Source organism: Ailuropoda melanoleuca, chromosome 7, assembly GCF_002007445.2.
Source record: "Ailuropoda melanoleuca isolate Jingjing chromosome 7, ASM200744v2, whole genome shotgun sequence".
In the NCBI taxonomy this organism is placed as follows: Eukaryota; Metazoa; Chordata; class Mammalia; order Carnivora; family Ursidae; genus Ailuropoda; species Ailuropoda melanoleuca.
This window is the reverse complement of record NC_048224.1, coordinates 107,500,082-107,523,193: the sequence shown is the minus strand read 5'-3', so window position 1 is coordinate 107,523,193 and position 23,112 is coordinate 107,500,082. Positions and strand designations below refer to the sequence as shown.

At 34.9% G+C, this 23,112-nt stretch overlaps 1 protein-coding gene across 6 annotated transcripts in view; it reads right to left on the bottom strand.

The window, feature by feature from the left end:
* The window catches only part of PIBF1 (progesterone immunomodulatory binding factor 1), a 204,286-nt gene that overhangs the window by 149,915 nt on the left and 31,259 nt on the right, over positions 1 to 23,112 (bottom strand). For all 6 annotated transcript variants that reach the window (XM_034665285.1, XM_034665284.1, XM_034665286.1 and 3 more), the window contains exons 6-9: positions 13,569 to 13,702; positions 8,159 to 8,267; positions 7,713 to 7,894; positions 6,358 to 6,483 (exon numbers count right to left, since the gene is read on the bottom strand). In XM_034665285.1, coding sequence (XP_034521176.1) covers positions 6,358 to 6,483; positions 7,713 to 7,894; positions 8,159 to 8,267; positions 13,569 to 13,702 — 551 coding nt within the window. The remainder of the gene's footprint in view (positions 1 to 6,357; positions 6,484 to 7,712; positions 7,895 to 8,158; positions 8,268 to 13,568; positions 13,703 to 23,112) is intronic.

Below are 23,112 nucleotides of genomic sequence, written 5' to 3'. Positions count from 1 at the left end.
GTAAAACTTCCAAGAATTCCCCACCAACATCAGGGCCTTTTAAAATCTGACCCTGTCATGAATGTGACTGCCTCCCTCACCACCCTATAAGCTATACAGTAGTTAAATTTAAGTTCCTGCATGACCTAAGCTCACCTCACCTCATATCTGGAACACCATATACACCTTGAAATAATTAAATATTATTAATTAAGCAGTGAACACATATGGTAATCACCTATAAGTGTAAAGAATATAGCTAATAATAAAATATAGCTAACAATAAAATTTCATTTATAATTATTTGGTAAGTTAATATATTGAAAGAGTTATCTGTAAAGCCATATACTTTAGAATAATCGAACTGAAAAGATAAAGTTGAATATTCTTAAGTTTTTCCATATAATAAATGAAAAAATTATATAGATACCTAATCAGACGTGAACGAAAAAAGTCTGTTTAAGCACTGAGGACGTACACTATTAAAATGATGAATGGAGCCTCCGTACACTAGTCCATTCATCTATTCTCATGCATTATGTATAGTAAACTAACCTTCGTAAATAAACTTAGATTGAAGAGTGTTTAATATCACTCCAAGATTCTATACAAATTTCAAGTTTATGTCATTAAGGTTTCTTCCTGAGTAGTTTGGGAAGATGACAAATACTGATCAAGATGGTTTTTATTGACTTGGTGGGAAAATAAAATCATTAAAGCAATATGGTTACGTTTAAAAGCGTATTTTTGATCTCCCTTTCCCTACTGCCTTGTCATTTTCAAAAGCATAATAAAATACCTCTAACAAACTCATTCTTCTCCTTTTTACAGTATCACTATGAGAATGGTTCTTTCTGGGTTCACAATAAGACTACTGTAGGTAAAAATAGCTTTATTTTCTGGCAAAACTTAATCAGCTGAATTTATCTCCTCTTTATTATCTCATAGTATTAATTAGGAACAAATAAGTTAGCATTTTATGTACAAATTTAGATCGAAACAAATGACACTCAGGTCCTCGATGTCTATATCATGTCGTTTAAGAAAAATGGTTCGATGCTACGGAGATCAATACTTAGGAATTACATATTTTGTAGTAGTGCCTTTTAATGATAAACAATTTCATAATGTTATCAGTTGACTTTTTTTTCATGTTTTATTTATTTAAGTAATCTCTACACCCAATGTGGGGCTCGAACTCACGACCCCAAGATCAAGCATCGCAGCACACGCTCTTCTGACTGAGCCAGCCAGGAACCCCTCAGTTGACTTTTATAGAATCCTCACTTTACTGACACTGACAACAAATTGATAAAAGAAAAAAATTTAAAATACTGCATACAGATAAAAGGTATTAAAAGAACTGCCATTTATACATAGCTTAAAAATTTATAATGCACTTTTCACATCCATGATCTCATTTAGACCTTACAGAACACCTTGTGACATAGTAATATTGGCTCATTTTATAAAAGAGGAAATCAAACTTCAGGGATATCAAGTGATACATTCACTCAGCTAGTTTAGTGGCTGAGGCAGAATTTAAGTTTAGTCTTTTGATCCAAATCTCTTTCATAATATACTCCTTGTTCAGGGAATAATGCTCTTCTTCCAAATGCGTAAGAGGGTCTGTACATTTCAGTCACAAAATACCTACTAAGCAAGAAATAATTTATATAACAAATCTCACCACTAGAATTAATTTCACTCATTATTTCACACAGCTCCAAACTGGATTTTAAAGCAAATATAAAGTACAGAAGAAGATAAGAAACATTAACTCACAGACTGAGCAAAAGCATACCTACATGTTATAATCCCAACTACAGTATTTTTGATGTACGCAAATACCCAAGTTCTTTCTTTGCTTATCTGTGCCTTTTCTTAAGTCTTTACCTCTTCTACTCTCTTCCCCTTCCTCTCAACCCCTTAACTTCACAAACTACTGGTATGATTACAGGGGCAGATGCCAAGATCAGACGGCAGGAGTTCCATCTTTCTTTTCCACGTCGAAGAGGAGAAAATAAAAGGCACTCTCTTAATATCCCTCCAGTGTACAGAAAGCCAACCAAAGGCATAACATATTTCTCTAATATCATCATTTACTTTTCTTCTAAAAATGTTGATTGGGGGAGAGGTAAGGAGACTAAGTACAAATATGCAAGTGTAAATACTTCATCTGTGTAACTCATACTGTGAAATTTCAAAAGAAATAATTTAGAGTTTATTTTTACTTTGTAAAAGACGAGTGAGATATAAGCTCTAAGTACAGTTAAATCTTGCCATAATGAAGAAAATGTGATTCAAAAAGTTTCAGCCATATAGACACAGGGTTGGATGACTGTGAGGTTAATAAAATGACAAAGGTGAGCCTATGCAACTAGCTGGCTTAGGGGTCTCTGCCAATTCAAATCCCATTTGGATCTGGGCTGCAGTTTAGCACCACCTGGTGGCAACTGCCCACTCTAGTTTCAATATCCATGTCATTGGTCGAATAGGGGCGGGCTGAGGCTGCCAGGGCAGCAGCCCCAGTCCCAGGAATTCCCTGGTTAGGTGGTATCCATTTTGATGTACACATGGAGTCAGAATATTACTGGGGAAAAGGAAATCTGCCTTCAGTTTCCCCACTTCCAGAAATGGTTCTGTCAGCTGTTTCCCAACTAACCTGTTATCAAGCTTCCTACAGAATAAGAGCTAATTTGTCTAATATTATCATGCATTTTAAAGGATTTTTTTTTTTTAAAGAACAAAAGCTAAAAAATCGGGATAATACCAAAGTTCGTGTAGTTATGTGGACTATTTGGAAGTAATTATGCATGTTATCACTGAAATAATCCCATGAATTTTAAGGTTTTTAAGTCAGTCAATAAAAGCCTATAAAATCCCTAACAGAATTGAGCCACAGGACTGAAAGTACTTACTTGAAAAAAAGAAATAATATCCCTTATGCCATAGGTCTATCTTATGTCCAAAATTTCTCTTGAGATTTAGAACCTTATATAGTCAATTCTTCTATTTCCCTATTACACAGAAACTTCAAATAAGGCTAAATTTATGTTTTCTTATTAAAGCCTTATTTTCTTCTAATGTTTTAAAAATCTCATTACCATCCACATTAGCTACTCAATCCAGAAACCTGATGACATACTTAACATCTTCTCACTCCGTAATTCAATCTGAATCTGCTGGTTCCACCTCCTAGACAGGTTTCCAATCTGGCCCACTACTCTCCATCTCTATTGCTACTAATCTAGTTTTATCATTACTTCTCATTCTGATAACAGAAACAAGCTCAAAAAGTAGTCTCTCTGTCTACAGCCATATACTCCACTTTTCTAGTCTCTCCACATTGCAGTCTCTCTCTAAAAAAAAGAGCACTTTTTTCTTTTTTTTAGAGAGAGAAAGAGAGAGAGACAGAATGAGCATGCACACACAGCGTGTGTGTCGGGGGGGGGAGGGGCAGAGGGAAAGGGAGAGAGAGAATCTCATGCAGGCTCCACACCAAGCATGGAGCCCAACGCAGAGATCGATCTCACAACCCTGAGATCATGACCTGAGCCAAGATCAAGAATCGGCTGTTTAACCAACTGAGCCACTCAGGCACCCCTAGCAGTCTCTTTTTTATATAAAACCAAATCATACAACACATATTCTTAAAATCTTTCAGTTGTTCCTCACTGGTCTTACCTAGACAACGGTCCAAATGCATGATCTGGACCTGTTTCCCTCTTATCTCATAGAACTCTCTGCCTCTCAGTCTACACTCTAGCCATACTGAATTATTTTCAGTTTGTTCAAAAACTTCATACTGTCTAATCTCCAGGTTTTGTACACGCTGGACATTCATTCCCCCAATTCCCTTCCCTCCCCTAACTCAGTCTTACTCTTAGTCATCATGCAGGTATCAGCATGGGTATTTCTTCTGTTATGAAGTCTTCCCCAATTCTATATGGTCTCATCCTGTGTTTCCTGTCATCTTCTCCATTATCATTATACTTATAATTATTGTTTTTCTATTGTCTTTATGTCTACTAGACAATCAACTTTGTGAAGACAGATGTCACCGCTATATCTATGGCATGTATCTGGCATATGGTGGATCCCAATAAATATTTGCTCAATAAGTGAATATGCTGCTTGGAGAGCTCAAATGTAAAATTTCGAACATTAACCTTAGTATATAGTAGGCTTATTCCTCTTCTTTTGGTCTGCATTTTGAACCTTAAGAACAAACAACCACAAGGTACCGGGTCCTTCTTACCTAATACAGGGCTGGGACTAACCAAAATTTTGAAAAAGATGGAAGAAATTCTTTGTCATTTTTTAATCTCTCTGTATGCATGTCTCTCTAATCTCTTAATATCTTTGCTGTCCTAAGGATGAATTCATAAAAATGGTATACTTCAGTTATGATCATGAAGAGCTAAATGCAACAGCATATGAATCTTAAAATCATAAGGCTATATGAAGAATCACACAAAGCCACAAAAGAAAATATACAGCATGATCCCATTTTGTGATACTAATATAATATGAAAAACTAAACTATACTTCTCAGAGGTACACACTTACTGGTAATTTAGATAATAGAAGTATAAGGAAAAGCAAGAAAGTTATTAGCATAAAAATCAGAATAGTAGTTATCTTTATGGAAGGAAGAATTTAAGCAGGAAGCTCTCAAGGACATTTCTGTGATACTGACACTGACTTCTTGATTTGGATGGTGGTTAAACAGGTATTTAATTTGTAATTATTTATAAATGTACATTTAAATATATACTTTTCTGTCTTCTTTAATTGATTGAAGAAAATAAAGACACAAATAAATGGAAAGAAATTCCATGATCATGCATAGAAGGACTGGTGAAGTATCCATTCCACCCAAAGCAATCTAGAGATTCAATGAAATCCCTATAAAAATTCCAATGGCATTTTTCACAGAACTAGAACAAAAATCCTAAATGTGTATGGAACCACAAGATTTCCTGAATAACCACAGCAATCTTGAGAAAGAAGAACAAGACTGAAGGCATCATTTTCAAATTATATTACAAAGCAAAAGTAATCAAAACAGTATTGGCACTGGCATAAAAACAGACCCAGATAAATGGAACAGAAGGGAAAGCCCAGAAATAATGGAGTCTTCTCAGTAAATCGTGCTGGGAAAACTGGACAGCCATTTTTGCTTTTGTTGCCTGTGTTTTGGTGTCAGATTAAAAAAATCATCACCAAGACTGGTGTTGAGAACCTTACTGCCTATGTTATCTTCCAGGAGTTTATGGTTTTAGGTCTTACATTCAAGTCTTTAATTTATTTTGAGTTATTTTTTTATGTATAGTGTAAGATAGTAGTCCAATTTCATTTTTTTGCATGTGGTTGTCCAGTTATTTAACTGCTCAAAAGTATTTCAGCATTACCATAAAAATCTCAATCTGTTTTATTAAAATAACAATTTAACAGGGATTTAAAAGTTTTCTTGCTGCTTTTCTACCCAAAGTATAATTCTGCACATGTATTTCTTACATATTTTCCCCAGTAGAGGCCAACTACATTAATAGAGATTTTCTCTCCAGAATTGAGGGGTGGAACTCTTAAATTTCTTGCTACTATACTTCAAACAGAATAACATGTTACAGTGATAATTACAGAATTAAGTCTGATTTAAAGTCCTGCTTGGTGACAAACTTCAAAATATCATATATTCAAATCAGTGCTGATAAACTAATATGACAAGTCGATTTCAAAATAATTTTCCCACTGAAATATAAACTTTTAAAAGTCATATGAAATATAATGATAGTATATAAAAATAAATGCTATTGAAATAAGGAGCATTTATTTGCCCCTAATACTACCCATCACCAGCTAGGGAATCTAATATATACTAATCTAAAAGTGGTTAAAATGAATAAAAATGATCATCTTCAAGATTATCTAATACAACATCTGTCAGGGTCAGCAGATAATTGAGGCATACGTAATATTTCATATTATCATTCCAGTTTTTAAAAATTTCTTAGAGAAATCACTGGCATGTTATGGGAAGAACTACTGGTATCTCTTATTTCCTTCTATCTCTGTCCTCAATCTAAGCTGCCATAAAGGCAAAAGGAAAAGTTACCAGGGTAATGAAGAGATAATGGGAATACCAGAGTGAAGAGGCTTAACTTAAGGTCTGATGAACCTTATTCCTAGCTAGTTACCAAAGATCTTAGAACTTTAATGTTCCATTATATTTTGATTTAGAGTTGACAATTCTTTAATGAATTAAAAAAGAGATTGTCATAGAAATATTTTAATTTCAATAAAATACAAGTTTCAAACAAAGAGAAATAAATTTCCTACTTTTACCTACAAATTTCCTTTTTTTTTAAATACCTGTTTTCCCGTTCATACATTTCCCGAGAGGCACTTCGAAGTTGATTAATTTCTTGATTGGTTTTCAATCTGATTTGTTCCAATTCATCATGTAGCTTATTTTCATATTCTGTTTTATAATGATCTCTGCAAGGAGTCAAAAGTAATATCCATGAAATTTGCTTTTGTAAAAGAAACGTATTTTTGCCCTTCATGTAAGATTTATTATCTCATGTTGAATATGTTCTATATTCAATGTTATTTGAAAAACACAGCTGTTAGATATATTGCCCAAAAGGCTTAATTACTATATAAAATGTTACTTTATGTTGAATAACCATTAATCTTCAAAAATATTTTACTAGTAGTTTTCAATGCATATGACCAGAGATTTGAAAACTGATGCATATGGAAAGCCCTTCATTTAAAAATAATCCGGTGAGGTACATGTTGGGATACAAATACAATTAAAAACAAAACCAAATGACTCTAATTGACTCCTTATAAAACCTTCCTTCTAAGCACAATAATCATAACCACTGTGATCTCTTAGCAAAGTCACAGAACATCACCTAGGCCATTAGCAGGAGCACAAACTGATGAAAAATACCACAGGCTAGGGAAAAAGTTATGAATGTGTGAAATGTTAAAGAATAAAATTTTAAATTTGTTTTAGTTTTTGATGTGCTGATAAAAATAAGTATCTCAAGGATTATAAAGGGTATTAGCATAAAGGAACCCTAATAGCTTATACATCTAGTTGAAGAGAGAAGACAGGATTGAAAGACATGAGTCTGATTCCAGAGCTTATATGCAATGCTCTCTCCTCATTCTTATGTTTTACACAGTCAGGAAAAAGTCAGCTTGGCTAGGCTCTGCACGATTAGATTTTTTTCAAAAAGATACTTCTATGGAGATAATTATGCACTTTTTAAAAAAAAACACTTATATAGAGATCTTAGTATAGGGAATTAAAAAGATTATGTCATAAGAAAACACAGTAGTTACAGCATCTATACACTGACCTAAAAGAAATAGGCTTTTCGTTATTGGGGGAAAAAACCCACTATGGCTTAAGAAAAAAAACCAACTAGGATAAGAATATATTATACGTAACTAACGAAGCATCGAACTTTACATCGGAATCCGGGGATGTACTGTATGGTGACTAACATAATATAATAAAAAATCATTAAAAAAAATAAAATAAAATAAAAAGAATATATTACAAGGAAACAAAATGAACTATTATCTTAATATAGTCCTAGATACCTTAAAAAAAAAAATCATTGTTCTTCCCCAAAGCTAAGAGTTTCCCTCAAAGAAGCTGGTGTTAATTTGTAACTATTTTATGTGAAAAATAACGTAAATCTTGCCTGGATGTTACATATTTTTCATACATCTCTTCTCTAGCCTTTTTCGTTTCTTCAAGTTGTGCCTGAAGTCTTTCAAGGCGATCTTCTTCATGGGCACAGCGAACACTAAGCTCCATGTTTTGGCGATTGAGATAGTCTTTATCTTTTTGCAGTAAAGTAACAGTCTGCTGTAAGGTGGTTACCTACATAGGTGCAGAGACAGACAGTGTCCAAAGCAAATTCCTCTTACTTTTCAATGTTTACTGTATTATTTTCTTTCACTTGGGCTTTTGCTTACCACATAAAAACGGCTAATTTTTACTTTGCAACTTTCCATCCAAACAGAGCTACTGAAGTCCCTTTTTCTGTTAACTACATCAAAAAGGAAAAATGTCCCTCCCACAATCCTGCCTTGGGCTATGTCCACAATCACTGTAGATAAAATACATGTGACTCTATAAGCTTACCTCTTTTGATAATTCACTTCTTTCTTTAGCTTGAGTTATGTGAGAGGCTTCAAGTATTTCATGTTTTCTCCTTAACTCAATTATTTCCTGTTCAAGTGCATCACGCTCGCTATAAAATTCAAATACACTTGTTTATTTTTACTAAAATAAAATTCAAATACATACATATATTTTATATCCCAGTTTGTTTTTTTATATCCCATTTTACAATGAACACTGAAAACGCATTGACTATATTTCAGGAAACTGAACAGAGATACCAGCAGTGGGGCTTCAGTGTCATTCTATGAACAATAAAGTACCTGCTTTTCAAATTTAGGAGACTCTCCATTCAAGACTGTTCAGATATATAAATATACATTTATTATCTTTAAAAAACAAGTATGTAAACTACACTGGTCAGTAAAATACATAATAAAACCTTCTAAGGTACACTCTGGTATCTTTTCACTAATCATCATCAATCTTATCTTGAAGCCAAAACTTTTAAAGAATTTATATATGGCTCTAGGCTTTCAGTTCAGTTAGCGTCAAAAAGCCCTTAACTCATCACTCAGATTGCATAGCAGATACACGAGGAGGCATTCTTGTGACTATTTGATTCACAAATTGTTTATGATTATCCAGAGATTCTAATTTCCATTTCCGGATAAGCTCTTAACCCAAAACAGTAAAACCAAGAATTGGAACAAACCTACAACAGGTATCTTACAAAGTGAGCAGAGAAATAGACTTACTAACTCTAAATCTATCCTGTCCAGTCAGAATCAGTTTCTTTGTACTTTCTGTCATCTACCTACCTGGTGTTTCCATGCTGATAGCTGTTAAGAATTGTTTTTCTTTTAGGTAGATTTTTCAATAACTGGTTTAGAAAAATATTTTTCTTCTCGTTAACAAAGTTATGTTTATTGAAGAAAAGTGAGCAAAGCAAAAATTATAAAATAACAATCACCCATAAACCCACTAACTAAAGATAATCGACAGTATCAATATTTTGGTACATATTTAAGTGTTTTGTGTGTTTACACGCAAATGTTTGTATTCTCACATGGTAATGATCATGCTCCTTTTGCTATGATTTTTCTTACATAAAAAAAAAAAGGTATAAAGCATGATATAGCAAAACATCCATGATCTTGCTATCCACAGCTGACAAGAGTTAACACTGGTCTATATTTGCATTAAAGTCTTGTTTTGCTTTTTAAAAAGATAAGACACTACAGGTAAACTTAGTTGCCTACATTTTCCTCAACGTTCCTATATCATCACCTAGATATAATGATAAATTTAGTGTTTCCATATCATTTTTTCTTAAATACTTTACTCAACAAGTGTTAACATTTTATATTTACTTTGTAATATTTACTAAATAAGACTTTGTCATATTTATTCTCTCCCTCTCTGTTGTTCATATAGGTGAATGAACACACACACACACACACACACACACTCATATGCAATTTTTCCCCTTAAATATTTGAGAGATATATGCAGACATTAAGTCCCTTTATCCCTAAATAATTTGGTGTGAATTTTCTAAGATTAAAGATATTCTCTTATATAATCACAGTATTATTAGCCCTAATACAGTATCTAATATATAATCCATTTTCCAATTCTGTCAATTGTTCCAACTGGCATTTTTCCCTCCTGGTATAGGATCCAATATATTATCATGCACTGCATTTGGATGTCATGTATCTTTAGTCTTCTGTAACTCTGAGCAGTTCCTTAGTTAACGTTGTAAAAGACACAGAAAGGATATTTGCAGGGGGGAAAAGGCTTTTTGTACAGCACTGGCAAATTGTTTTATGGAATGTCATTCAATTTTCATTTGTCTCATGTTTCCCTATAACTGGATTCAGGTTAAGCATTTGGGGGAAAGATACTACGCAAGTGATAATGTGTCCTCAGTACATCACATAAAGAGTACGTAAAGTCTCAGTACTCAAAGAGGCACATAATGTCACTATCTCCCGTGATTAGTGAAAACAACCCTGATCACCTGGTTAAGGTGGTATCTGCCAAAAAACTCAAATACAAAATTACCTTTTTGCCCTCCACAATTAATAAGTCATCTACGGGAAACATACTTTGAGATTGTAACAATATGTTCTTCCCTAATATCCTTTTACCCAATGGTTTTAGCTTCCACTGATAATTCTGAATCAAATAATATCATAAGGTTACAAAAGGGTAACTGTAATATGTATATATATTTATTGGTTGGCATTCTACTGTAAAAATCCTCTTTATTATTAGCATGCACTCAGGGTTCTTATTCTAGTCAACAGATAATAACTCATTATTGTTAATATTCATTTTGATACTCAAGTTGTACCATATTTGGACAGTTGAAGCCCCTTCAACTAGCTACTATGGCACTGAATTGGAATTAGAGGTATCAGTATGATCTTATCCCTAGCGTGTTAAGCCATCTTCCTCATTCCCTCTCCATTACCGCTCTTTACTGAAAGGGCCTAGAAACGATGACCAATGTATCAATGACCAGCTTTCAAATATTAATTTCTAAATAGTGGGGCACCTGGGTGGCTCAGTCGTTACGCGTCTGCCTTTGGCTCAGCTCAGGGCGCGATCCCAGGATCCTGGGATCCAGCCCCACATCAGGCTCCCTACTGGGAGCCTGCTTCTTCCTCTCCCACTCCCCCTGCTTGTGTTCCTTTTCTCGCTGGCTATCTCTGTCAAATAAATAAATAAAATCTTTTAAAAAATAATAATAATTTCTAAATGGTATGCCTCACTAAAAGGAACCAGGACTCATTAGAGAAGGGGCTAAGGCAATGAAATTAGAAAATAAACCTGAGAAAATTACGTTATGCCAGAAAGTAATGAACTGCTTAAAAAAAAAAAAGATGGACACACCTTTTTAAAATAAAAAATTTTAAAAAGATGGACATGCTTTCTAAAATATAATGTGTCTGACTTATCCATATAGATACATTCAGATATAATTTAATGATTTTAACTGCCACATTGAATTACACTGTAGAAATAAATTATAACTGATTTCCCATTCTGCTGTTGAAAAGCATCTGAAATCTTTCTAATAATGATATGATTAACATCCACGTACCTGCTTCCTTTTGCACATTTATAAGAATTTATAAAAGTGATCCCCCCGTTTATCTTGCATATTTATAACCAGAACATTTCTTCTATCTATTTATTCTATTGAGTGAACCAAAGGGTTCTGTTTGAGCCCCTCTTGCTTGTTTTGTTTTTCTGTTCTATATCTAGCACATAAAGATGTTTATCATTTTTGATTAAGGCTGTTTTTCCTTCCTAGGTTTTCATTATAGCAAATAAAACATACATATAAAACCCCCTGCTCTCATCACCCAGCTTCTATAATTACCAACTCATGACACATCATGGCTCATTTATCCTTCATTCACGGCCATGCTGATTATTCTGATGATTAGGCTTTTTAGTTTTCTCTTTTCACCTTTTAGCTATTACTGCTAGAGATTTATAGTGGTACAGAGGACATCAAAACACCAACTCAAAATATTATCTCTGACCATCACAGTCTACTTACTTTTGAAATGATTCTTTTGAAATCTAGCTTTATTTAAGAGCCACGGATTTCAAGCTGCAATAATTACCTTATTTTGACATTAATACATACATAATAACATATACTGCATGTCAGTCACGCTGGGAGCAGGAGTACCAATCTGCGCCTTAGAATCTACTTAGGTTGTTAAATAATTTTTAAAGTCCATTCATTTAATAAATATTCATTAAGTGACTATTACATTTCAAGAATTATTTTAGGTGCAGGTAGAGGCAGCAGTGAACAATTAGAATAATGTACCTATAAATACTTCCATAAATATTCCTTTATTTGATCATCTTTGTTTTTATAGTACATTTATTAGTATTAGCGCCCTCTCATGGATGACAAAATTTTGGCTTAGAATAGTAGAATAGTAAGAGATGTACCCAGGGACATCGAGCTAAGTAGTGGCTCATTAATGTATGAAATACAGAAAAGTACATTCCAGTAAAAGGAAAATTCTTTGCAATAGCTACTTAGTAGCACTGGGAAACATTCTCAGAAAGTATTATTTTTTGAAAGTGTGTACGCCCTTTGTCAGAAAGGAATAGATAAAAAAAACTTTAGATAAAACAAGTATTTAAATTGATTTCATAAAACAAAAATAATCATTAAGTGAGATTTAAAAAATATTTACACTCATGGGACTTTACTGGGTCTCTATCTTCTAAGATATTATATTTTAAAAGACAGCAGCAACTTCCAAATAAAATAAAAGCCGATATAAAAATACAATCTAAACCCAACAAACTGCCAAAACCACATGCTTTTTGTGCAATGCAGAATAAGGTATATGTCAAGAGAATGAAAAGACAAGCCATAGACTGGGAGAAAATATTTGCTAAAGACATATCTGATAAGGACTGTTATCCAAAACATACAAAGTATTTTAGAACTCAACAGTAAGAAAACAAATAACCCAATTAAAAAATGGGCCAAAGACCTTAACAGATACCTCACCAAAGAAGATATACAGATTGCAAATAAGCACTTGAAAAGATGTTCCACATTATGTCATCAGAAAAACGCAAATTGAAACAACAGTGAGATATCCCTACACACCTACTGGTGTGGCCAAAATCCAGAATGCCAAATACCAGCAAAGACATAAAACAACAGGAATTCTCATTCACTACTGGTAGAAATGCAAAATGGTACAGACACTTAGGGACAGAAAGTTTGGTGGTTTCCTACAAAACTAAAAATACTCTTACCATACAATTGTGCTGCTTGGTATTTACCAAAGGAGCAAAAAACTTATGTCCAAACAAAAACCTGCACATGGATGTTTACAGCAGCCTTACACAGAATTACCAAAACTTGAAAGCAACCAAGATGTCCTTCATCAGGTGAATGGATACATGAATGATGGTACATCCAGACAATGAAATATTATTCAGCAGCAAAAAGAAATGAACTATCAAGCCATGAAAAGACATAGAGAAAATGTAAATGTACATCACTAAGTGAAAGAAGCCAATTTTAAAAGGTCCCATATTGGGGCGCCTGGGTGGCACAGCGGTTAAGCGTCTGCCTTCGGCTCAGGGTGTGATCTCGGCGTTATGGGATCGAGCCCCACAACAGGCTCTTCCTCTATGAGCCTGCTTCTTCCTCTCCCACTCCCCCTGCTTGCGTTCCCTCTCTCGCTGGGTGTCTCTATCTCTGTCGAATAAAGAAATTAAAAAATCTTTAAAAAAAAAATAAAAGCTCCTATATTGTATGATTCCAATTATGACATTCTGGAAAAGTCAAAACTACAGACAGTAAGAATTCAGGCGACTCTGATGCATGTGAAAAAGGAGAACTACAGTAGCCACCTTAACAGCTTACCTTTTGACTCTATCATAGTTTTCTTGACGGTAGTCCCCTTGCTGAATTAACTGTTTTGTGTCTGCTAATTCTAAGGCCAAACGTTGACATCTAATTTGAAGCTCAGAGTAATTTCTTCGATCTTCCACATAACTCTAAAATCAAAACAATAATAAAACATTTCAAGCTAAACATGGTTGACCAAATTTTTTACTGAGTTCTTCTGTTACGTTGTGAATATCCTTGTAATTAAAAAAAAAAACCCCAAAACTTCAATTCTTCTGTGTAGTAATTTTCCCTACTCGAAGACCGATGATCTTAAACTACCAGTAGTTTTGTTAAGCTAATTTGTTTAAAACTTGAGCTCTGGTTTTCATAGAAAAAAATAGGGCAACTATGCTTTGGTTACCAGAATGATACATAAAATGACTACCAACATTAAATAGCTTTTTTGCTTGCATTAACTATTAGATGTTAAAGACACAGAGACAAACAAAAAACACAGCCCCTGTTCTTGAGGAGTTCACAACTTAGAGATCCACAGTGAAAAATAGTTACTGAAGAGATTAATCATGCAGTATCAGTTATGATATTCAGCAAGAAAAGGAACTTTGTGGCACTTGGAACATATTTCTCCATTGATCTTCCTTTTACTCACCAGACCAGTAGAAAGGAATTATGGAGATATAGGGGAAGGGTAGAAGGGAAAACTGTCAAAAACCACAACCTGGACTGGCTTACCACAAACCACATTTCTCACCATTTCTCATCTTCACATACACCCTGCAACCCTAATGAAGACCTAAAGAACACACACATACTTCCTCTAGCTTGTTCTCACTGCCTGAACAGCTGCGTATTATCTGAATATTTGCTTACCATCAGATTAGTTTTCTATATATCTCACCAGAACGTAAACATCTTAAGGGCAGGGACTTTGTCTTATTCACCACTGGATGTCCATCACTTTACACAGTATTTTGTATACATAGGAAGAGTCAAATAAATGCTTTTGTATAAATTAAGGAGTAAATAAATATGGAAATGGGGAGGAAAAACGGGACACAGGGACAGAGTTCCTCCTTATTTCTGCCTTTTGAACTCATCAGATCTTGCAAGCAACTGTCAACTTCACCCACAGAACCTGTCATGAAATACATCCTGTTCCAAGTCATTTTTTCTTTAGTAGCAGACCAGGTAAGTGTGGCCACATTCACTCCACAAATACTGACTGAATTATTGTTGTGTGACTGGTCCTAGATTAGATAATGTAGATACAAAGATGAGTAAGATGCTGATTTTGTCCTTTTTAAACTATTAAACGTAACTTTGAAATGTTAGCTCCCAAATTGTTATCCAAGGGCTCTTTGAAAAATGCAATTATGGAAAAACTGTGTGTGTGTGTGTGTGTGTGGTGTGTTTTGTTTTGGTATAATATTATGTTCTCCCACTGAGAAGGCCCTCATAAGACTGCAATGCTACTATAGTATTTATCACAGGATCCTAACAGGACACTCTCTCATCTCCCCAAAGGATCATCACATACATCATTTCAGGCCTAAGTCCCAGAAGACACTTGGGTTCCCCTGAAGGATGCTTTACCCTTCTAAATACTACTAATCACTTAGCAGTTTTGGAACAGTGCATAGTGTTATAGTCAGGAAGGCAAGCTTCAGAATTCAACTGTCTAGAATTGAATTATCTGCAGTAAGACTTTGGGCAGGTTTACCTCTCAGTATTCAGTGTTCTCATCTACATCACAGCGTGCTGATTATATCAAGTAATACATGTAAAGTGCTTATAAAAATGCCTAAGACATAGTAAATAATCATTAACTATAAATTAGTATCATAATGCTTCTTCTTTACTTTGGCTTCTTGAGAGATTAGAGCCAAACTGATAGCTCACCTTTAATAACTGTGCGAAGACCAAGACAGAATCCTGAGGAATATAAATATTTAAAGGGTGCCACAGGACAAAGAGCATAAGGCACCCAAGGGAGTACTCACAGAAACAAAGGATAAGCTGGGTGGGGGGTTGTCAGAAACAACAGCAGAAGAGAGTGCTTGGGGGAGACTAAGTAGTAGTCAGTGGTACTGAGTACTCCTGAGAAAAAAACCCAGTAAACAAACCCAGTAAGTATTCAGGGATAGGGACAGAAAAAGACTGCCACAGACTGAAGCAAATATAGCTGAATATGCATCTAAATATGCCCTTGTTTTGTGCTATTTTATATGCATTCTCTCACTTAATACTTACTGTTATGACTGGGTATAAATATTACCCACATTTGTACAGATGAGGAAACTGAGGCTTAGCAACGACAGAAGTCTCAAAGCTCATGAACAGTAGCATAAGGACTCCAACAGAACTTTGTCAAGCATCAAACCTCGGGCAACCCTCTCTTTAAAATATAAAAGTGAGAAAGTACAGTAGCTAGAAAATAGGGATAAATGAAGGTTTTAAAATATAGGACAAGCTCGAAAATGTTCAAATATTAGCGGGGAAGAACAAATAGCAAAAAAGGTTGAACACGGGAAAAAAGAGGCATATTCAGGAGAGTAAAGCCCTAAAAAGGCCACAGGGAATAGGATCCAGAGCTCGAATGTGGAGATTAGTCCTGGTTCACCAAACATGCTCATTGTGGCAGGCTTCTTTCCAGCTGATAATTAAAAACTTAAACTTGATGTCCTTAGATAGCTCTTATCACTTTGTTATAAGCCACAGAATTATTCCTTACCCTACTGCTTCATATATTTATATTATCCACTTGGTTTCTAAAGGCATGTGGTTTTTCCACTCCTTGAAAGCAAGACTCCTCCTGCTATAAACAGTAAGAACAAACAAACAAAACAGAGTGAGTGCAGATGTAAATAAGTTTGTATGTTTCGTGGCAGGAACATTGTGGGGGTTCTCATCTGAGGATTTCCAATTTCTCTGTGAAATGAAATGCCAAGTCATATTCTGAGAGTGGAAGGCTGGAGATATGAGGACAGTGGTGAATGTCTAAAATAACTGTGTAAAAAGTGAGAAGACTAGAAAAAACAGAATTACAGCATAACTATGTGGGCCCATTTGAGGCTGGTAACAATAAACTTGTGTACTTGTTACTGCCTATGTGACTTTTTTTTTTTTTTTTTTAATTCAGTAGTGCTCAGTTGGAAAATGCAGAGTTAAGATTTTGTCAGGTGGGTTTGACAAAAAGACAGTTAGGAAGAATTAAGAGAACCTTGGCAAGAGAAAGGTTTAAGACTGATAACATGATGAAGAGGCAAAAAAATAAACTTAGGAAGGGATTGGTAAAGACATTATATGAACTGGAAATTCTGTCGCAGATAAACTGGAAGCAGAGGATTAAGAAACATGAAATAGGGGAAGTCGTATGTTCAGTGATCAACCTGAATTGATAACTTCAGAAGTAATGAGTTCTGGGCGAAAAGCAACAGAATCTGGGCCATGACACTGAGTGCTAAAGTGGAAAAAAAAGTCAATCACTAAAGATGAGAAAAATCAATAAAATGCCAAGGACAACGTTATGGATAAATCACAGAAGTAACCCAGGCAGGAGCAAGGATTCCACTAAAAAAGGAAGAATATCCTCAATGGTCTGCGGATGAGGAAGGTTATGAGGTATGGTGTTCAGATGACACGAGTGCCCAAAGAAGCAGGGGTTTCTGTAAGAGTGGAAGTGCCAAGGTCTAAAATTCTAAAGATCTAGAGAAGACATCAGCAACTAGCCCTGAAATATATGGAGCATAGCCTCCTGGTTCAGACAGCAATTCCATGGGTGCTATAGAAATTGTCTTTAAATATAAACACCAGATGACAAAGTATAAGCAGAAATTCAGTATAGGAATGTATATAGTCTAACAACACTTTCTTCAGAAATTTTCAACTGAAAATCTTTCCCTTAGCTAAAATTAATACTCTATATTTTGAAAAAATATGCTTTACTTACTATTAAACAACTAAAATAGATTAAGGTAGAGCACTGGAATACAGGAAAAGTAGCATCTGCTTTCAAAATGAATGAAACCTCATGACTGTGTAGAACTACTGGTTAAGGCTAAAGAGAACAGAAAAGATTACTTTGTATCATCCCTATACATCCTTCCCTGTTTTGAACTCAAGATCAACTTATTTCGGAAGACTCAAGCCCCAAATCTGAGTCTGATGTTTGTGTTATATTTTGTCATAGCACCTGGTTCTGCCAGAAAACGTCTCACATGTGCTTTGAGCAGACATTACTTGACTCCTACATCATAAGAAAAAAATTTAAGGTTTTCTATAAACCTAGTACCTAGCTAGTACTCTGTCTATTACATGAAGGTTTACAATTAACGTCTGTGGAAAGGAGCAAAAGGAGCAAAAGAGGACATTAAATTGACTAAAACAAAAGAAGTAAACTTAACCTTTCAAACATAAAGAAAGGGACACATAAAATTTCCAGTCACCAGCCCTAACAGAAAATTTCTACATTAACAGTAAACAGGTTAACAGCAAGTCTCAATTTTCTTTTATAATAAAGAAAAAAATTACATGGGGAAAATAAGGACAATCCAAGTCACTGAGAAGATTTCAACCGTTAGCCCGTTTTCTGCATACACAGAATGGACATGACTGACTGCCACTGTTAATGTTGTCTTCTCCATCTCCTAAATTATTCATATGAGGAAATAATAGAAGATCTCCAGTCTGAAAAAAAGTAAATCTGCTATTGTAATTGCATGTATTCTCGTCTTGCCTATAACCCTTGTCTTTCCCCATATAGCCACCTAAGACCTGGAGTTCCTTGAAGACCTGCTTTATCTCTGCATACCCAGTAACCCTTACATAGTGGTTGCACTGGAAATGTTTGCAAAAGGAACTACTGTTGAAATATGAGCAGACTATGCAGCACTACCATTTAAAATAACTAGCTCCAGATATAGAAAAAGTGACTTTAAATTAAGTATTTCATACATTATCAGTTTTCCAACTGAAATTAAAGAATACTATCATAAGTCTGTAAATAAAATATGTCATCGGAAACTGATATCTTTGCAACATATATGCAGAATTTTCTCCAAGACATTGAGGAAGAAAGCATAAAAGGAGCTTTTTATTCGTGCTTTGGGTGATAGGTGTGTTCACTTTGTGAAAATTCAGTTAAGGGTTCTTTACGTATGCTACATGTTTTTAAAAAGTGAAACAAGAGGCCTATACCAGAACAATGTTAACTGGGGAGAAGTTCTGCAGGGATGCTTGTAATAGGAATGGGAAGGGGGAGAAGTGATAATCACATCAAAGTGGAAAGAGCAGGATGAAGTGGGTAGTGAAGAGACACTCACTTTTTTACTCTATATTTCTCTACAGTTTGACATAAGAAACTGAAATTTTTATACTATACACTGTTATTAACTATTAGAACTTTCATATTTATAATGAGATGTCCTTTTCCTCCAAGCTTCTTGTTTCCAAACATAGCAGCTAAACATTTTAGATTTATAGAATTTCAGAGATTAAAGATACCCTGGAGATAAACTAGTACAATCTTCTTATTTTTAAGATAAGAACCATAAAGCCTAGAGGGTTTAGATGATGTGTCCAAGATTCCAGGGCTAGCAGAGATAGAACCAGAATCTAGGTTCTCGAATTCATACATAGTTCATGCTTTTCTTAATTTCAAGTTCCTGTTCTTTGAAGAATCAATTATGTGGAAACTATAAAACCATTGTTGGAAGTTAATAATATTATATACTGTTCAAATCCAGGGTGTTAAAAGCATTTTAATGACAAATTTTATGGGTTCAAATATGGCACATACATAAATCCCAGTTAATTTTGGACTCCTTTCCTTGAAAACAATTAGTACAGCTATTCCTTAAACACATAATAAGAAAAACAATTTGAGAAAATAACATTGCATCTAAATGTTTTCTACAAAAAGTTAAGAAGTATTCAAAGATGCAATTAAATAGGCATATTTTAAACAGCAGCTGTGTAAACCAAAAGGCAATTACTTTACGTATAATGAATTTCTAAGCATCATTTAAATCTTTTGTCTCTCACACCATGTAAACTGAGAAGAGAGTGATAACCTATGTGTCAAAATAAATCTTTAATAAATGAGGTGATCTCCTGCCTGTGGGGAGATAGGGCAGCTAAGGAAATTGGAAAGGTGATATAGTGACGTTTACCTTAGGTCAATGGTTCAAATCAGAAGCCGTTTACATTGGATAGCACTTTAGTGACCAGAAAAAAATGGCATGGTTAACTATTCTGGGAAACTGAGAATTCACTCCTCAGAATTCTCACAAGTTCCACATTATCTATACTCTAGTCCAATCAACTAAATACAGAAAAGAATAAGAAGCCTAATGAACCTTTGATTGCTATAGACTGACCTTTAAGTAATAACAGAGTCTGTTCTGCTCCCAAAGGCTACACTTTGTTGTTGTTAAGATCCTCAAGAAATATTATTTAAGGGGCACCTGGGTGGCTCAGTCAGTTAAGCATCTGCCTTCAGCTCAGGTCATGATCTCAGAGTCCTGGGATTGAGCCCCACATCAGGCTCCCTGCTCAGTAGGGGGACTGCTTCTCCTTCTCCCTCTGTCCCTCTCCCCCCTCGTGTTTTCTCTTGCTAGTTCTGCTCTCTCTCTCAAATAAATAAATAAATAATATTAAAAAAAAAGAAATATAATTTAAAATTTTTTTTACTTCTTCTAAAGTCTTAAAAAAAAAGACAAAACTGAAGTATTGTAAGTCTACTGTTGGTTAAAAAGAAAACAAGAAAATTTTAATTTTTTGTATTATAATTTTCAATACCTTTTTCAGTTAATGTGAATTCAAACATAACAGTTTAACCTTTTCTAAAAGGAAAAATGAAAAAATTTAGAGGAATGAAAAAAAATTTAGAAGAATGAAGAAAGGTAACTTTCATTAAGTGTGACGGATATTAGAGAACCCAGAAATGGACCCACAACTATATGGTCAACTAATCTTCAACAAAGCAGGAAAGAATATCCAATGGAAAAGAGATAGTCTCTTCAACAAATGGTGTTGGGAAAAGTGGACAGCCACATGCAGAAGAATGAAACTAGACCACTTTCTTATACCATACACAAAAATAAATTCAAAATGGATTAAAGACCTAAATGTGAGACAGGAATCCATCAAAATCCTGGAGGAGAACACAAGCAAGAACCTCTTTGACCTTGGCCACAGCAATTTCTTACTAGACACATCTCCAGAGGCAAGGGAAACAAAAGCAAAAACAAACTATTGGGACTTCATCAAGATAAAAAGCTTCTGCACAGCGAAGGAAACAATCAACAAAACGAAAGGCAACTGAAGGAATGGGAGAAGATATCTGCAAATGATGTACCAGATAAAGGGCTAGTATACAAAAAAATAATTATAATAAATCCAGTCAATAAATGGGCAGAAGATACAAACAGACATTTCTCCAAAGAAGACACACAAATGGCCAACAGACACATGAAAAAATGCTCAACATAATTCAACATCAGGGAAATACAAATCAAAACCACAATGAGATACCACTTCACACCAATCAGAATGGCTAAAATTAACAAATCAGGAAACAACAGATGTTGGTGAGGATGCAGAGAAAGCAGAACCCTCTTACACTGCTGGTGGGAATGCAAACTGGTGCAGCCACTCTGGAAAACAGTATGGAGGTTCCCCAAAAAGTTAAAAATAGAACTACCCTATGACCCAGCAATGGCACTGCTAGGTATTTATCCAAAAGACACAAAAATAGTGATTTGAAGGGGCACATGCACCCCAGTGTTTATAGCAGCAATGTCCACGAGAATCAAAACATGGAAAGAGCCCAGATGTTCATCAATGGATGAATGGATAAAGAAGATGTAGTATATATATACAATGGAATATCAGTCATCGAAAAGAACAAAATATTGCCATTTGCAATGACGTGGATGGTACTAGACTGTATTATGCTAAGTGAAATAAGTCAGTCAGAGAAAGACAAATACCATATGATTTCACTCATGTGTGGAATTTAAGCAACAAAACATGACCACAGAGGGGAAGGGAAGGAAAAATAAAATAAGATAAAAACAGAGAGAGAGGCATACCATAAGAGACTCTTAACTATGGGGAACAAACTGAGAGTGGCCGGAGGGGAGGTAGGTGGGGGGATGGAGTAACTGGGTGACGGGCATTAAGGAGGGCACTTGATGTAATGAGCACTGGCTGTTATAGGCAACTGATAATTAAATCCTACCCCTGAAACTAATAATATGCCATATGTTAACTAACTGAATTTAAATAAAATCTAAAAAAAAAAGTGTGGTGGACATTAGATTGGGATAAAGAGACATGGGTTCAAATCCGTCTCTGCTATGAACTGTTGTAGCAAGTCAGTCTCTCTGAATCTTAACTGCCGCCTCTGCAAAGTGAGTACACTAACTCATTCAATGGCTCGTGTATTTTTATGTGCCTACTACTGTAGTACATCTTATATTACTATTAATTCATAACTACCTCATGGGTTGAGCAGAACCCTCCACTCCTGAACAATATGTTGTGCTGGGAAGCAATTTTTACAGCTTACATTTTATTTAGCAAACTACTGAAACAAATTTGAAATATTGGTCTTTCTGTAGGTATTGACCCAAATACAATTGAACCAAATAAATTTAAATCCAAACACTTTAAATGAGACCAAGTTGCTAAATTATCTTTAAAATCTCACTTATTTTTCGAAGAATTTAAGTTCATCGATGTAAGAAAATATGGCTCCCCATGCCTTCAAGTGATTTAGATAGGCATTAAAAGTATGAACAAATGTGGAAGAAGGATAAAAGATTAAAGTTGATTCACCCAATTTATAGTCAGGTTCAAACAACTGTTTCAGCTCTCGAAGCAAATGAGGAAGTGTGGTGAACAACAAGTGACTTAATGGCAAAAGAATGTCATTTTGTTTTACTGGTAAATTATTCTAATTTGATAGTATTTAAAATATTTTTATGCTTTAAACACACATAAGCACAACTGCATATAAATAAAAGATATATATGTGTATGTCTGTATATAAATACATACTGGAATTACCATATACAGACAGGTTTAAGAGCAGGATTTTTTACAATTTTTGATCTCTTTCCTCCCTCTTTGAAACATCCCATGTAACTCATATTAAGTAATACATATCTTTATTCTTCTCCATATGAATTGATATACTCATGTACACACACAAATGGAAGAAGAGGCTGTTGATCATTCTTTTTCCTGATCAAAAAAGAAAAGACTCAGGGTGCCAGGGTGGCTCAGCTGGTTAAGCAACTGACTTTTGGTTTCTGCCCTGATAATGATCTCAGGGATGAGATCGAGCCCCATGTCAGGCTCTGTGCTCAGCTCAGAGCCTGCTTGAGATTCTCTCCCTCTCCTTCCCATCTGCCCCTCCCCCACCACATGCATGTGCGCACATGCGCACACACACATACACACAGACTCTCTCCCTCTCAAAAAGAAAGTCATGTTGAATATTTTTGTATCTAGTTTTACTCATTTAGCAATTTACCTTGTGGAAATCCTA